Raw genomic sequence first — 18,367 nt, forward strand, 5'->3', positions numbered from 1 at the left:
AACCCGACTCAGAGTCATCCTCTCTGCCAGTAGATGTCTCTGACTGACGATGCGCGGACTCCTCCTCCTCGCTGGACTCCTCCTCAATAATATGTGCTCTCCGCCCGCCTCGTCCGCGAGACGACTCCCCACTCCCGGCTCTCCGAGAAGGCCTAGATGGCCCAGCTCCTCCGGAAGGCCCAGATGGCCCGGCCTGTGGTCCGGTATATATCGGAGGCATCTGAAAAGAAAGAGTGCAATTTGAATACATCAGCCAAAATATGTATATCAGATGTACAGATAAAAAAAAAACTACATGGAGTGGATGTATGCAAATATAGTACATGGATGTGGTGTGTGTCAGATGTGCTCTCCGCATACAGTCGGTCAATCAATGCAGTGAAATGTTCAAATTCAGCATGTCATCAGAAATATGATAAATGCAAGAAAACTGAACAATACCGAGACGCCCATGATGGATAGCTGCGCCTCTCTCCGCAAGACCATGCCTTTGAGCGAGGCCACTAACCCGAGTAACCCCTCAGCATACTCTGTGGTAAGCTGCAGATGCAAGTGTAAATCACCAGTGAATGAATGAGTGTCCAAGTATCTGAGTGATAAAGCAAAGTTGTAAAACATACTGGTGGTGAGTCAGGGTCTCTGGTGTATGGATGATCTGGCATAGGAGGTTCTAGCGGAATTGGGTAGGAAGCCCCGTATCTCCATCCCGTCAACTCAGTCGGGATACCTGGCTATCCGACATCATGATAAGTCGGGGGAATCGGGGGGACCAGTCCAGCTCCACCTCTGGATGTGCCAGCCCTACCGGCCGAAGGAATGTCTCTGGCTCGAGTGTGACTCGAAGACGACATGCCGGTAGACCTCCTCGAGGGAGTACGAACACCTGTCAATGGGGGCATCAAGTAGGTGTGACGGTAGGTCGCATACTCCCCGTCCTCCAAATACAACAATACATCAATGCCCAGCCTAGCATCAATGACACCCTGGGGAGTAAGCCTATCAGCGAGCCGCATGTCGTCTGGGGGTGCTGAAGGGACACTCGGCTCGGGGAAGTCCATAGTCTGACGAAGAAAGCGTTCCCCCAGGAATCAGGCCCTACCAACTGGCCCCTCAAACAAGATCCTATACCGGGAGGAGGCCCATCCTCCGGCAAACTGGAATCGAAGATCCCCACCCAGAGGCACCCAGGGCTGCCATGAGATCTGCGGATGACCAAAGCATAAGCCGATTAGAGATCGCAAATGTGCAAAATAAATCAAAGATCAACACATAAAGAACTGAGAGTTCTGACATACCTCGGTCGCCCGTACCGTGTCAAAATACTGCCGCAGGTAGGGGAGAGTCTCCCGGGGCCGCGACCGGTACTGGCCCTCAAAGACGAGTGAATAAGGGGTCATGAGAGGGTCCTCCACCTCAAGCTCCGGGGCTATCGTCGGAAAGTACGCGAAGACCCATAACTGTGGAAAACAGGGCAAAAGCCATCAGAATACAAAATGCTAAGTGCAGAATCTGAATACAGAATGCTGAGAGCAGAATACAAGTACAGAATGTAAAGTGTGCCGTGTGTGCAATGTACAGATAATGAAAAGCAGAAATGTAAATCAAGAGGGCAGAAGGTACCTCCCAGGCTCTCCAATAGCCGCCGACTATGTTCCCCCGTCCGCGGGAGGTCTCACTCATATAGCAATAGAGGGTAGCCAAGCTAGCGCCACCCCTGTCATACTGACTAACCTGTGTGAGGTCTACCAAGGCACTCAGCAAATATAGCCCAACGGTGTTCCCCCTGTCAGCGAATAGCGTGGTCCCGAAGAGGAACATCAAAAACCCGCGGGCGTACTGCGCAATCTCCTCAGGAGTCTCGGGCTCAGTCCCCCTGAACTATGCAGAAAACCAGGTATATTGGACTCGGCCCGAAGATCGGTCTATCGGTGGGCGAGCTCCCAACAGATGAATCCAGGCTGCCTCTCACTCGCCCATGTCCTCGTCATAAGGGATCGCCCAGCCTCCCACGTCAAGGCCCGTCAAAACGGCGAAATCAAATGGGGTCATAGTCATGTCCCCGGCAGCTGAGAAATGGAAGGAGTTGGTGGTGTCCCACCATCTCTCTACCAAGGCGCCCATCAATGTCCGGCTAGCTGGATAACGGGATATCCCGGTACAAAAGGTCCCGAATCCTGCCAGATCGACCCAATCGCGGACAGCCTCTGGGAGCTCCGCGTACTAATCCCTCGCAACAATAGAACCGTATCCCCGCGTCAGGCGGGAGGATGTCTGCATTCATAACAAACACATGTATTCAGTTTCAGAATGGAATGAATAAACTGTATGCAAATAAAGGAAATGTGCTGTGTGCAAATCAAATCAACTTTCAATCAAATTTGGGCTGTGTGTTCAGATTTCAGAAATTTAAAGTTTGGGCTGCGTGTTCAACTTTCAATCGAATGTGGGCTACGTGTTCACCATCAAATTTGGGCTGCGTGTTCAGATTTCAGAAATTTACAATGTGGGCTGCGTGTTCACAATCAAATTTGGGCTGCGTGTTCAGATTTCAGAGATTTAAAGTTTGGGCTGCGTGCTCAACTTTCAATTAAATGTGGGCTGCGTGTTCACAATAAAATTTGGGCTGCGTTGTAATAACCCTCACGCTATCCTAACCATACTCATATGCATTCATGTGATTCTGTCTTGCAAGCTTGCGTTTCAAGTCTTGCCCTGTTCGTTTAAGTGCTTCAGCATGTTTTGTACCTTGCATGGTGTGAGTTTAGCCGAGGTCGTCTTCCGTCTAGGATTACCTTGGAACCACTTTGTTTGACCTCCACCTTCGCCCTGACATATTGGCCGAGATGTCATCATCTAGGCCGAGGTGTTCATCACCAAGGCCAAGGTGTGAATCATCTAGGCCGAGATGTTACCTTTGTACCTAAGTGATCTTGTCCCGAAGAGGTATGACCTAGACCGAGGTGTGGCACATCTAGGCCAAGGTGTGGCACAGCTTAGTCAAGTGTTGTCCTTCCTAGCCGAGGTCATTGTTCCCTACTTGCCGATGTCTTGTTCCTAGCCGAGATCATTACTCGCCAGAGTGCCCATGCTGTCTTGCTTGTTGAACACACTTTGTCATAGTTTTGTCTTGTCACTCAGCCACCTTTCTGTGTAGCACCAACCAGCCGCTGCCACGTGCCTCTGTAGAGGGTTAAGTCAGCCAGCAGACTTAGAAATGTATCATTTTGCTATATATCTTCGTTTGTGAGGAGAGAGAAGCTCTAGAAGAAAAAGAAGAAGTTTAGAGTGAGAGAGTGGGGTTTCGAGCTTGATTCCTAGAGATCAAACCATTAGATTCGCGTATTGAGGTTAGATTCTTGAATCACTCTTGTCATTCTTATCGATCATCTAGCTGCATTGCATGATTGAACCCGTTTTGCATGTCATGCATCGATTTAAAATTGGTTTTAGAAAGAGAAAATAGTGTTCATGTGTTTTTGAAGGAAAAGCCTTGTTTGATTTGAAAGTTTGCATTAAGATTCATGCTCTTGTGTTTGTTTTCATGAAATCCTTGAATATGGGTACCCAGGTCCATGTTTTTGAACTCATAGCATGAAATCCCAGATCTTTGTAATAGCAAATCACGATCTTTGCATTCATCTCCCTCGTGTTCTTGTTCTTCATGTCCATCATGTTCTTCAGAAAAGGGAAACCCAGATTTTCCCGACTTCATTCCTTTGAATGTGGCCATCGAGGCAACACCTCGGCAAGGAGGTGTGGGACCTCGGCCTAGACCTGGTAGCCGCCCAACATGTTTTTCCGAGATAAAGAATTGTGTTTGTTTTGATTTGACTTAGTCTTGAGGAATGCCGAGATCATCTGCATGCATGTGAAATTTGTTTGAAAGTGCATTCAATAGACTTTGCCATGTGTTTGTAGGGTTTGGACTTGCCTCGACCCCGACGTTTGAAGAACTAAGTGAGTGGTATTTTTAATAAAGCTATGTTATAATGCTTTGATAAAGTCTTGTTTTTCTTCGTTTTGAGAAAGTATTTGTAAGCATGAATGGTTATTCCTAATTGGAAAATATATATATATTCTTGTTTTGATGACATTCTTGGAAGTCCGTACGTGCTAAGGGACTATAAGCATTTGTAGCAGAAAGTTTGGAAGTTCGTACGTGCTAAGGGACTATAAGCATTTGTAGCACAAAGTTTGGAAGTCCGTACGTGCTAGGGGACTCTAAGCATTAGTAGCATAAGTCCTTAGTGTCCGGAGACTATAATGCAACGACACCATTGAATTGAGATATCTCCCTTTTCTTGCCTGGTCTTGTCTTGTTTGCCACTGACTGTTTACCGCGTGGGTCTTGTTCGACGAGATGTCATCACTTGTATTATAATGATGTTAGTAAGCATCCTTCGAAAACTTGACAGATTTGGTAGATGGACTTGGTTCATCCCTTGACTTGTACTAACTATGTTATGTATTGTTTGATAAAGATCTTGAATACCAGTCATGCAAACCCCTTTATTTCTTATACCATTCACTGAGTATCCAAGCTCACCCTCTCTATATATATGTAGGTGATGAGCAGGAAGGCGGTGACGCCTAAGTGTGACTCGCAAGCCGTTTTGGGTTTTGTTATGTCGGCTTAACTTGCATACACGTCGACAGCCTTGAAAATTAAGCTTCTCGGCTTATAATGCTTGTAATTTACACATGTCGGCTGGAGAAGCCTTTTGATCAAGATGTAAAATGTATTTTGTAATTTATTGTATTTGTATCCAAGTTGTAATATTATGTAAAGCTATATGCCATTCCATGTAACTTACGCACTGCTCATATGGACCACATATATTTTAAGATTATTGCTTCCGCACTTGTGAGCCCCATATATAATCATACTTTGTTGTGTGTGAATTTTGAAAGTTGGCCTTCGGTAATCTCGGATTACTGGCCATCACGGCACTAAACTACTTGGGGCGGTTTGGGGTCGTGACATGCGTGTTCAACTTTTAATCAAATGTGGGCTGCGTGTTCACCATCAAATTTGGGCTGTGTGTTCAAATTTCAGAAATTTAAAGTTTGGGCTGCGTGTTCAACTTCCAACAAATGTGGGCTGCGTGTTCACAATCAAATTTGGGCTGCGTGTGCAGATTTCAGAAATTTAAAGTTTGGGCTGCGTGTTCAACTTTCAACAAATGTGGGCTGCATGTTCACAATCAAATTTGGGCTGCGTGTTCAGATTTCAGGAATTTAAAGTTTGGGCTGCGTGTTCAACTTTCAACAAATGAGAGCTGCGTGTTCACAATCAAATTTGGGCTGCATGTCCAGATTTCAGAAATTTAAAGTTTGGGATACGTGTTCAACTTTCAACAAATGTGGGCTGCATGTTCACAATCAAATTTGGGCTGCGTGTTCAGATTTCAGAAATTTAAAGTTTGGGTTGCGTGTTCAACTTTCAACAAATGTGGGCTACGTGTTCACAATCAAATTTGGGCTGCGTGTTCAGATTTCAAAGATTTAAAGTTTGGGCTGCTGTAGACACCCTATTTTTGACCGTCCTCAAGACTTGGACGTCACCATTGGAACACTTGGTGATTACCCTTGTTTGTGTTCGTCTTGAGTTCCCGGAGGTCTCGGTTGCGCGTCTTGCCTTAGGATCTCTCGACTCGACTGTGTTGTGTCTGGTTTTGCACCAAACACTTGTGTTTTGCCTTGGAGGGGCAGTGAATGCCTTGTGAGCCATCCCCACATATCACCGGCCATGGCTTGAGGCCACCGGCTAGTGATTTTATGCCATCGGCAATGTATATTGCCGGTCGGCACTATTTGTTGCCGGTCGGCCATTTATTTTGCCAAAATGGCAATTTTGAATGGCCGATCACTGTTCATCTACTTTTAGTAGATATTTTGTGCCAGCTGTGATAGCTGGCACCCACTCTGTTCCCCTCCATACACGTGTATGGAGGGATTTCCCTCTTGGATGGCTTGTTTTGGAAGCCTTACAAGAGGGAGTCGCCTATAAGAAGAGGGCTCCTCTCTTGGCATTAGGGTTACAAAAAATTTCAGAGGGAGTTCTAGATTAGGGTTAGGGTTGATACATATTTTCTATCTCTATATCTCTCTCTTGTGTGTGTCTAGTGTGTGTTTGTCCATACTATTGCACACAAACACATAGTGTTACACCTTCTCTTGGTTGTTGAGGGACCAGAGGGTTGTTCTTGGTGTTCTTGACTGGATTTGAGCTCAAGGAGGCAACAAGATCATCATTTGTGAAGGAGGACTTCAAGGGTAAGAAACTAGCCCTTTTTACCCCATTTTTGCACACCACTTTTACCTATCTTGCAACTGTTTTTTGGCTTTTCATATAATACATAAAAGTTCTATTTTTAAAGCCTCTAAATAGTTTGTAAAGAGTGTTTTAAGCTTTGGGGTTGTTTGACCCCTCTTAAGCCTTGTTTGGCCCTTGTTTTGTGCTATTTTGTGTAAGCTCCGGGAGTTTGGTGTTTGGGCCTCCTCACCACTAAAATCTTGAGGGATTTCAGTGGTAAGGATGGTGCCTTGAGGTTCCAAGAAGGAGAAGGCCACCCCCTCTCCTTGTTGTCCTTGAAAAGGACCATTTTTGCCTCTTGAGGGAGCACCTAGCTTAGGCTCTTGTTGACCATGCCTTAGCTGTTATTTATGCTTATTTTGCCATGAAATAGCATTGTTTTAAGTTGGTTTTGGTACACCATGCTTGCTTAGCATACATGCCTTGTAATGCCATGATTTGCCTCAACATGTGCCTAGCATTTAGACTACCATGCTCATGTGTTTTGGCCTAGCTTTGTGAAGCTTTTATGCTTGTTTTAGTATGCTAAGGGACTATTTTTGGTCATTTGAGTCATCCATGCTTTGCTTTGTATAGCTACCATGCAAACTCTCTTGTATACCTTGAGCATTGACCTCTCTAGCATGCCATCCTTGCATCATTTTAGTGGTTTGGAACCACTTGTCATGTTATTTCAGTCCTTGTGGCATGCCTATATGCTTGCATTTGATATCCCTTTAATATGTTAAAAGGTTGTTGTCTTATGCTCCTTGTTTGGGCCCTTGTGCATGCTTCCATACTTAAGCCATTTAGATGCCATTTAGGTGGGTTTTGAGGCTCATTTTAGCATGTCACATCTCTATTCTCAGTCACTTAATTCATGCCATGTGTGGTTGCACTAAGTGTAGTTCAATGCTTCTTTGGTGAGCCTTAGGCTTTAGATCATTTATTGTATGCTATGCTTGTCTTGTTTGCTTGTTTTGGCACCATCATTAACATGATTTTAGAGCTTAATGCATGCTATATGTCCATGTTTGCATCCTCTTGAGTGTGCTTGAGAATTGCTCTTTAATGCTTGAAGTGTTGGAGATCATTCGCATGAATGTTTGTGTGCCTATTAGTCCTTCATTTTTGAGCACCTTGGCCACTATTTTTGGCCTAGTAAGGGCTGCCTAAACCGTGCTTAAGTCCATCATTTGCTTGTTTGCATGCTTACCTTGCATATTTTCTTGCATACTTGTATAAATGCATTGTATGCCCATGTTGCATGCTAGTTCACATGCCTAGGTTGCACTCCATCTAGCATGCATGCCTTGTTCCTTGATTTAGTGATGGGAGTTGGTTTGCGTTGGATTTGAAATCAACATGCATAACTTGGTCTCTTGGGCCATCATGCATTGAAATGCGCGATTGATGGTCCGAGAACCAAGGACCATGTCCCTTTGAGTCATAAACATGATAAGGGATATGGTCGGTGCATACATTGCTTGAATTGCATTGTCATGCAAAGCCCTGTCCTCTGCTGCTGTCAAACAGATTCTGTAGGAACTTTTTGCCGATCGACTGTGTATGGGGGTGAAATATCCTCTGCTTTCCGTACTCCTTGTACTCTTAGCTTCTCTTGATGGCATCTACCTGGCAACACAGAAACGGTGAGCTGCCCGGCGGTGGTGTGCCGGATAGACCCTCCGATGATCAAGTCAGTCCACTTGGGAAAGAAGAAGAAGACTCGGAGAGAGAGTGTTCTCTTTGGGGAAGAAGTTGCATACCTCTAACGTTCTTCCTCCTCCCTATTTCAAGGCTGGCCATGCAGCCTCAAGATGATGCGCGCACTACCTTTGCTGTCCTTCCCAAGACAGGTGGCAGTGCTCGCCTCTCACCACCTTACGCGTGTAAAGGTTTAGTCCTCCCATCAGTACACGTAGAACTGCCTAATGGTATTGAGGCATGCGTGGAGCAGATGTCCCTTCGCTCGTGCCATTGGCCCAGGTGGCACACCTGACCGTTGTACCACGACCGGCCTATCTTCTATGAAGAACTATCACTACAGGCGCTCAACCGCACTATGCCCCACCGGACTGCCCCTTGGCAAAGGGGCGGTGGGGTGATGCTCATGGGCCGGGCTGGAGTTGATCGGTTTGTCGTGGCATACCGGTCGCGAGGCATGCCGGCCTCCGTCCGTTCTATCTTCATCCGAGGTTCTATGGAATCTGCCCATCTCGGCTCACCGATCAGAGACGTACCAACCCTCGCTTGTCCATAGTTTAGCCCGAGCTATCAGTAGCCTGGTCTCACCACTTGGCTGTGTGCACTGCCGAATATTTGCGAGTCGCAGCTCGGCCAAGCTTAGTTCATGCCGGCTAGCCGGTCTTTAAGACTGAGCAAAATAGATTCGTCCCATCTTAGCTTGGCCGTACTAACGACGCAAATCTCCCTTCTCAGACTGCACAGAGTGCCGACCAGCAATCCATATGTGGCCGATGGATTCATTTTTTGGCCGATCGACACCAAATCACAGCCGATGATGATTCCCTCCGGCCGGTGGCATTCACCAACATCCAGTGAGCACATCCTGAGACTTTGGCAGTCTTCAGAGAAGCAAAGCAGGGAAAATAGAGGCAGCTTGTGCATGGCAGTGGACTTCCGAGCAAGACCCGAGCACGCGTGCATTGAGCCCTCTTCCCGAGGCCCTTTTTTATTGCTTTCTTAAATTAATTAATTTGTTTAATTAATTTAGTTGGTCTGTAATAATCAATTAGCTAGGATAGTTAATTAATTATCCAAATTGTATTATTTCTTTTGGTCCCTCCAAGCGAGGGCGAATTTGTAATAAGTGTGGGTGAGTGTGTGCATGTCTTCCAACCCCCACTTCTTTCTCCCTTTTACTTACCTGCTTTGATGGTTAGTAATAGGTCATGTTTAATTTAGCATACCTTATGCTATGCATGCGTGCATCATTCATCAGTATTGCATGCACCGGGCTCAGCACATCATGCTAACTGCATTAGTATTTCAAATCTAACTTGAATATATGCTACTTGTGCATTTTCACATGTCATTCATAGACTAGCCGAGCCTACTCTAGTGACATTCCGTATGCATTGCATTAGACATTTAAACATGGACTTGGATCATGCATTGATTACTGACGAGTTCTTTGTTTTGGCACGGAGTACGATGTAAGTATTATGCTTTAGCATCCTTGCATGCGTGTGAGTGTTGCCATGATAGCATGATTACCATGAGGCTAGCTGCTTATGTGATATAACTGCTTGAATGCCTGTGGGTGAAGGTTGGATTGTCTGAGTTGGAATAGCTCATTGAAATTCGTGTTTTAGCCTACTTGCGAGTAGCAAATTCCAAAACATTTTTCCAAAACAAACGGATATGCAATGCTTATTCCCAAATTAGGCAATCTAGTCTATACTTTTGTGCTGTGCGCATAACATAGTAATTCTGGGCTAATAATCGGGATAAGAACACATAGTGTTTTCAAAAACGGATATCACGGTTAGTAGAGGCCGATCTTCGGATCGGGCGAGAGGGGGTGCTCATAGCTGACCTTCCCCAATCGTACCCAAGTTCCTAAGCCGAGACAACTTTGGTGATGACGGACACGTGGCCTTTGGCACCGAGTTAGGGTTTCCTGAATTCCCCCAAAATAAAATATTTAGGTGGTGACTCTGTATCTGGAAAAACAGTCCATGTTTGGCACTTCTTTCAAAAATCCGTTTTCTCAAAACGATTTGCCGGATTTGGACTCTTTGGTTCAGATTAAGAACCGTGACCCAAATCGAGTCCAAACTGTGGCGGGGTCCCTCGCGGACGTGTTACAGCTACGTGCTCAACTTTCAATTAAATGTGGGCTGCGTGTTCAGAATCAAATTTAGGTTGAGTGTTCAGATTTCAGAAATTTACAGTTTGGGCTGCGCGTTCAACTTTCAATCAAATTTGGGCTGCGTGTTCAGATTTTAGGAATTAAAAGTTTGGGCTGCATGTTCAACTTTCAATTAAATGTCGGCCGCGTGTTCACAATCAAATTTGGGTTGTGTGTTCAAATTTCAAAAATTAAAGTTTGGGCTGCGTGTTCAACTTTCAACAAATGTGGGCTGCGTGTTCACAATCAAATTTGGGCTGCATGTTCAGATTTCATAAATTTAAAGTTTGGGCTGCGTGTTCAACTTTCAATCAAATGTGGGCTGCATGTTCACGATCAAATTTGGGTTGTGTGTTCAGATTTTAGAAGTTTAAAGTTTGGGCTGCGTGTTCAACTTTCAACAAATGTGGGCTGCGTGTTCACAATTAAATTTGGGCTGAGTGTTCAGATTTCAGAGATTGAAGTGATTGAGCTTTGTGTTCAAGACGGAGTATTGTATTATAAACTAAGCATGCAGAACAAGTTGTGTGCTAAAATGAGCAGGAGCATGGCATGCGAATGTGTTCAGAACGAGCAATAAGCATACATAACATGAAATGCAGGGAAAATGCAGAATTAAGGCAGGAAATGTAAAAAAGTAAAGTACATACCTCTCGCGCCTCATGAGAGAGATGGGACTCCGGCTCCCGCAATAACATGTCTACTGGAGCTCAAGGGTCGAAGTCGGTAAAATGATAAAAAATCGCCCGGCGAAGGACATGAGTCGGAGGATCGTACCTCTCGGGGATAAAGGGGCGAACCCTCAGGTGCAAAGACATGATGTCAAGCTCGCCTCTGGCGCTTGGAGAACCTCCGCCGTGGGGAAATTGACCCGCCATTTCAAGAAATCTGCAAAAAGGAGCCAAAATGAGCGAAATGAGCCAAAATTAGAAAAAGTCAACAAAAGTCAACTCTCGGGAAATGAAAAAGTCAACAAAAGTTAACTCCCGAGAAAATCTTCCAAATATTGAGACGAACTTACCTCAAGTGGTGAAAATGAGAAAAGAAGCCCCGAAATCAAATTTTAATCGGTTCAAAGTGAAGAGAACTGAAAGTTTTCGCGAAACAACTTGGCGTGGGGCATTGGAAAATGCGTATAAAGCGCAGATCTGAGAAAGAAAATGGTCTAGGAAGGGGGCGAAGATAGTTTCGGACCTGATGTTATGAGGAAAAGAGCTTTGGACATGTATATTTAAAGAAATGGGAGCAAAAGACCAAACTGCCCTGGATTTGGGCTAGGTGGTCGGCCGGCCACCTTTTCTGGTAGGCTGACCACCCCTTGCACTCCAACCTGGTCGGTGACCTCCCCCTGGGACCAAACCTAGTCGGTGGTGTTCCCAAGGTGGTCTACAAGGTCTCTGCAAATTTTGGTGATGATTGGAGTCCCCGGGACCCGAGAAAGTACAAGGAAAGTGCACTTTTCGTCGCGAAATCCCTCCGCGGGAACTCCAACTCCAACTTTCGATGCGTGTTTCATCGTCACTCGTCAAGAGCAAGATGTAACCTTTTTGAGTATCTTGTGACCCTTTCGGGAGGTAAACCGAAGGTCGCGATTAAATTGCACTCGTCGAAACTTGCATTTCTCTGCTCGTTGTTTCGCGTCACACATGCATTCGAATTTGCACTTATCTTGCATTGTTATGCACGCCACTTGCATTCTCATGCATACCACTTGCATTGTTGTGCACATTTCATTGGTATTGTTATACCCTCACGCTTAGCTTGCGTTGTTATGCTCGTATCTCTCGCATTGCGATGCACTTTCCCATCAACATCCTGTTTGTCTACATTCGATGTAGTGTTGAACATGTGTTGCTAATGATGCTGTACTTGTTGAGTTTCTTCCTCTTTCAGGCACGATATTGTATGTATGGTTCATTTGAAGCTGGTGCGACCAGACGAATCGCGAAGGTATTGTATCTTCTCCGTGTGAGACGTGGCGAGAATTGAACAATTCTCCGCATTCTTAAACTGCATGAAATGTAGTTGTTGCTTTGCATTCTTGCTTAAAATTGTTGCGTGTGCACTTCATTACAGCTTGCTGCTTTGCATGATCATGAGTTATATCCGACTTTGTGCATATCATTTTGCATTTTTCCCATGCCTGCGGGCATGCCTGCGGGCACATCTTTGTTATCTTGTATGTTTGTCTAAGCCTTCGGCCTTGTCAAAAATGGGCCATCTCTGGGCTTTGACATTCACTCCCGTCACGTGTGACTTCCGAGTTCTGTCAAAGAGGGGCAACTGTAGACACCCCATTTTTGACCGACCTTTAGACTCAGACGTCACCAGTTGAGCGCTCGGTGATGTTGCATATTGTGCTCGTTCTGAGGTTTCAGAGTCTCGGATGCGAGCCTTGCCTTCAGACTTGCCTCGGTTTGCGAACCGGGTCCTGTTTTCTCCATTTTCTCTTCTCGAAGGGAGGGAGAGGTCTCGTAGATCATCTCTCAGTGGCCGTAGGCTACGTTTCGTGGTTGTAGGCCATTTTTCATGTTTGGAGCCCGGTTTTCGATTTTCGGAGCCATCGGTCGTGTGCCTCAGTTCGGGACCGCTTAACTACCTCTGATTGCTCCAGTTTTTGGCACACATCTTATTTCCTCCCTTTAGAGGAACACTGTGGCCCTGGAGACCACCTTCGTGGTCATACGCCACTTCCGGTGCCTAACAGCCTGTTTTCGGGGCCCCGAACCGCGCATTTTGGCCCCCAAACCTTCGTTTTGCATCCGTTTTGGTCCATTTTTGGTGGGGACCCTATTTTCACTATTAGGAGGATGGTGGGATGGTGGCCGGCCACCTATTCCCCTTAAAAGCCAGTTTTCTCATTTTCTCTTTCGAAAAGTTCGTTTTTCTGACAGAAAGTTGGTTTTTCCCACTTTTGAGCCACATTTTCTAGCTTTTCATACCACCATCGTGATCTACTCACCTGGGAGGCCACCAATATGGGTAGGCCGACCAGTAATTCACTTTGCCCCTTTTGAACCTTGTTAAAAAGCTAACTTTTCTCTCTCTTGGGTCACATTTTCTGGTTTTTCTCCACAGGGCTGTGTTTTACACATCTGGGAGGCCACCTTTCTGGGTAGGCCGACCAACAATTGTTCTTGAACCTTTTGACCCTTGGTTGGCCGACCAGGGGGAGTGGCCGGCCGGCCACTTGAACTGGCCGGCCTGCTTATTGCTTTTCCTCTCTTTGAGTGTAATCCAGCTGTGGCAGTTGGAGATCATTTGGGGCATCCTCCATACACGTGTATGGAGGATCTTTGAAGCTTCCAAGGGAAGCTTTGGCCTCTCTTCTCTATAAGAGAGGCCCTCCTCTTCCATTAGGGAGGTGAGACACTTTTGACCAAGGCATACACACCTCTCCCTCCATTGCTACCATTCCAAGCTCCAAAACCCTAACTTCCTTGGTCCATTTACACTACAACCCATAGCACCACACCACCATCATCCATTCCAGCTCCTTGGAAGTCATTTGCAGAGGTTGAAAGCTCCTTTCCTTGGACCAAAGGCTGCTGAAAAGTTAGGCTACAAGGGTAAGCTCATATTCTCCATTTTTTTGCAATATTTTGTTCTATATCGTAGCCCCTTTTGCTTACATTTTTGGGCTTCGGCCTGAACTAAAAAAAGTCTTATTTTGAGCTCATCTTCATGTTTTATTAAGGACTTTTCTTTGTTTGAAGTTTTCTACTCCCCTTTGTGCTTTGTCCCTCTTTTGGGGCTTATTTTGCATGAGATATTAGCCCTGTTTTTGAGCATTTCTGGGCTTCGAGCCAAACTGTGAAGTACCTTATATTGATCCCCTCTTCAACTTTGTTGAAGGGATGTTTACTGTTTGAGGTCATCTACTGCCCCTTTCCCTTTATCTCTCTTTTAGGGCTTTTTTTGCATCATATTTTAGCCTTACTTTTGAGCATATTCGAGATTTGACATAAACTGTAAAGTATCTTGTTTTAAGCCCCTCTTCAACTTTATTGAAGGGCTCTTTGCTGTTTGAGGCCTTTTGCTGCCCTGTTTGTTGAATCTCTCTTTTAGGGCTGTTTTTGCATGATACATTAGCCTTATTTGTGAGCCATTTTAGACCTCGACCTAAACTAAAAAAAATCTTGTTTTGAAATCATATTTATGTTTTATTAAGGTCTATTCTCTGTTTGGGGTCATCTTCCCCTATGCATGCTTCATTCCTTCATGATTAGGGCCATGCATTAGAGCACTTGCATTGGCCACGGTTTGGCCTCTTAGCCACTGAAATCCAGAGGATTTTCAATGGCTTTCATGCATTTTTGAGGGCCAAAATTAGAGGGGGGTGACCCCCTCTCTCCTTGTTTTGTTTGGGGATCTTTTGGGCCTTCCAAAGGGACCCCATTTTTCATGCATCGAAGTCTGATTTCAGGCCTCATTCTGAGAGTTTTGAGGTCTGTCTTAGCTCTTTTCTAGGCCCATTTTGCCATATTTTAGGCCTACAATGCATGTGTAGAACAATCCCATTCAAGGCCCTTCAAAGAGGCCTTTCTTTGCATGTTCCCTAGACCAATTTCAGGGTCAATTTGGTGAGTTTTAGGGCTTTCATATTTGATTTCCAGAGTTGGTTGTGCCATGCTAAGTGTCCTTGATGCATGTGCTTAATTACCCCTTGTATGCCCTTCCAAAGAACCCCCTCATTTTTGCACATGTTGGTTGCATTTCAGTGATTATTTGGACATATTTTGGCATGTTTTATTCACTGATTTTTTTTGGTTTGGTGAGATTTCATATGCTTCATAAGCATGCCATGTAAACCATGTTTGCTAGTCAAAGTTGCATGCCATTTTAGTCCATCATGCTAGCATCTTTTGGTCATGCTTTAAACTAGAAATGTTCATATTTTGGGACTGCCTTGGCTCTGTCTTTGTGCTTCATGGTTAAATAATGCATGCTTTGTATAGCTACAAGTCAATACATGTGCCTAGTTTTGAGTTTCGGGGCTCATCTCATGCATCGGGTACCATATTTCCATGTTTCGGGACCATTTGACATTGTATTTCAGTGCTGAAATTTACATGTTTGAATGCCATGTTGCATGACTTGCCATGTCGTGTTAGAGTTGCACGTTGTGCCTTAGGTTCGGTCCTCGATTTGCATGCATGTCTGCATGCATTTCGGTGGTCTCAGTTTCATCTTATGGCTATTGATGTGAGTGTGGTTGAGGTCCACTCATGTTGGTGTAAGTCCATTATGCATTGTGTATGCCATTTCATAGCATTGCGTATGCTAGGTTATATGTTAGTTGCATCGTGTATGCCATCCTATTTGCATTGTGTTTGGGATAGGAGTTAGCCCGAGCACGGGAAACGAGGGACGTTTCATACTCCGAGTGACGGAACGTGTCTCAATTCCCTGTCGCCGACACTCCGGATTACCCATGATGGAGTTTAGGTCTTGTTGTGTTTTCATGTGCATTTATTTCATATTGAGTCGTGCAACGCGACCCCTCGGCCATCATGCATCGATATGCGTGATTGGTGGCACGAGGATCGAAGACTACACTCCCTGAAGAGTAGTCATGCATACATGTGTGGAATACTTTGCCATGCCCCTTTGTTGCTCTCTGTTGCAGTAAATCAGAAATCAGCGGCCTTCTGGAGCGTTGCGCAATATTCTGAAAACAATTGCAAACAGAGGCGACTCGGGGCATCGCAATGGATTTCCGCGCCAGGCAACTCAAGCATGAATCATTTATCATTTGGAACAGAGCTGAGGCAGTCCATGGATTCGCGTGCCAATTTACTCGCTTTCCTAGATTAATTTGTAATTAATTAGGGTTTTGTAATATTTGATTATTCATTTCGGACTGTATTATTCTTTCGGACCCTCCAAGCGAGGGCAATGTTGTAATAAGTGTGCGTGCGTGTGATGTATGTCTTCCAACCCCACGTCTTTCTCCCTTTTATTTACCAGCTTATGATGGTTAGATTAGGACATGTTTCAATTAGCATACAGTATGATAGCATGTTTGCATCCATTCATCTGCCTTGCATGCACCGGGCTCGGCGCATCATACTAACTGCATTTGTATTTCAATTCCGAGTTGAATACTTGTTAGTTGTAGCATTTCATATGCCATCCTTTAGAATAGCCGAGCCTATTGTAGCTGCATTTTGCGTGTGTTGCATTAGGCATTTCTGTATAGTTAGGATCATGCATGAATTTCTGACATAGCTTCTGTTTTGGCTTGGAGTACTCGGTAAGCATTTATGCTTTAGCATCCTTGCATGTGTGTAAGTGACTGCCATGATAGCATGCTTATCATGAGGCTATTTGCTTATATGATATACCTGCCTGAATGCCTGTGGGTGAAGGTTGGGTTATTTGGATTGGGACAATTCATCAATTGTGAGTTTTAAGCCCACTAGATAATGGCAAAATCATCTTGTTTTCTAAGCCCACCTGAGGGTGGCAAATCCACATTTTAGCCTACTTGCGGGTAGCACCATCAAACCATTTTCAAAATAAACAAACATGAAATGTTTTGTTCCAATTCAGGCGATCCAGTCTATACTTGTATGCTGTGCGCATCACGTAGTAAATCTAGGCTAATAACCGGAATAAGAACACATAATGTTTTCAAAACTAGATATCATGGTTAGTAGAGGCCGATCTGTGATCGGGCGAGCGGGGGTGCTCACGAAGTGACCTTCCCCAATCGTACCCAAGTTCCCGAGCCGAGGCAACTTTGGTGATGACGGACACGTGGCCTTAGGCAACGAGTTAGGGTTTCCTAAATTTCCCAAAATAAAATATTTAGGTGGCGACTCTGTATCTGGCAAAGCAGTCCATGTTTGGCACTTCTTTCAAAAAATCTATTTTCAAAAATGATTTGCCGGATTTGGACTCTTTGATGATTCATCGGTATTGCATTGCACTCTGCAAGATTAGATACAGGACGGTGACATTGAGTCCCGAACTGTAGTGAGCCCAATGAACAAAACCGGGGGGGGGGGGGGGGATTCCCTCCCGGGACGTTTGGGGACGTCTACAGAATGTCAATTTGAAAGTTTATGGAACCCAAAAAGTGAGTGTTTCATATTAATACCAATATCTAGAAGACTCATATGAACAACAAAAATAAATAATAAATAAAAAAAGAAGGAAAGGAATAGATAAAGGGAGAAGGAAAGAAGTTGAATGAAAAACTAACCTTCACCCATTTTACTCAGAATCCTGTCTGCAAGTACAAGTAAATAAAATATGTTATTGGTGAACAAATTACAAATCAAAGAAAAAACTGAGAACATGGATCCACCAATAATATGACATATCTAAACCGAAAATCAAGTAGTTTGTTATTTTCAAAAACTGTTTTTAGAAATGAGTTAGAGAACCATTTTCTAGGAAGCACCATAACACTATTTTCTGCTCTCTGTTTTGTGGTTTCCGGTCAGGAATAGTATTATGAACACAAACACCCAAAAAAAAAAAAAACATGAGTCCTCAAAATTTTCACAACTTTCAGAAAAACTGTTTGAGGGCATTTTGGAAACCCCTTCTTAATTACATGGTATGTCCTTTTGAATCTTTTAAAAGCAGACTGGACCAACCAGTTTGCATTGGGCCTGAACACAGCTGGGATAAACTTGTAGCATCCTTTTGAAAGAAAAACCACCTTTTTCAACAGAAAAAAACACAAAAAACAAAAATCAGACAGCCAATTTAATCCATGAAAACTGCTCATAAGTCAACAGAACTGGGTAGTCCAAATATCATACAACTAAAAAAATTAGTTGAGCAAGAAGCCAACAATGGTTAGCCATGAACTTCTGTTGAATGAACGCCATCTCTGCCTCAGACAGGTTTGAGTTTATAGTCCTTGTTGCTGGGTAACTACTCCTCTCAACCTTTGATGTTTCCAAAACTTCATACTCATCCTTACATTCTTGTTGCGCCAATGAGTCTTTCCTATTTGATCGGTGTTCATATGGTTTTCCATCCCTTTGCGATGATACTGGTGCAGTCTATTGCTGATAAGTTTCCGAGAACCCTTTATGTTGTCTATGAAGAGGCTGCTGAGGAGGCAGCCCATCATGACCCATCAATCTGGTAATAACATTCGGTGGCCGTCCATCAACGTGTACTATTGCAAACATACACTTAGCTATGTAAACACAGAAACTACGCTTAGATAT

The 18,367-nt window shown here is 44.4% G+C and overlaps 1 protein-coding gene across 1 annotated transcript in view; it reads right to left on the reverse strand.

Annotated features, from left to right (window-relative positions):
- Positions 1–18,019, reverse strand: part of LOC145800613 (serine/threonine-protein kinase AFC1-like) — a 32,269-nt gene extending 14,250 nt beyond the window's left edge. The window contains exons 1-2 of the mRNA XM_082890324.1: positions 17,983–18,019; positions 17,383–17,409 (exon numbers count right to left, since the gene is read on the reverse strand). Of these exons, the coding sequence (XP_082746450.1) occupies positions 17,383–17,409; positions 17,983–18,019 (64 nt within the window). The remainder of the gene's footprint in view (positions 1–17,382; positions 17,410–17,982) is intronic.
- Positions 18,020–18,367: the final 348 nt, after the last annotated feature.

The sequence above is a fragment of the Camellia sinensis genome, chromosome 10 (genome assembly GCF_055761805.1).
Source record: "Camellia sinensis isolate YWXY chromosome 10, ASM5576180v1, whole genome shotgun sequence".
Classification (NCBI taxonomy): domain Eukaryota; kingdom Viridiplantae; phylum Streptophyta; class Magnoliopsida; order Ericales; family Theaceae; genus Camellia; species Camellia sinensis.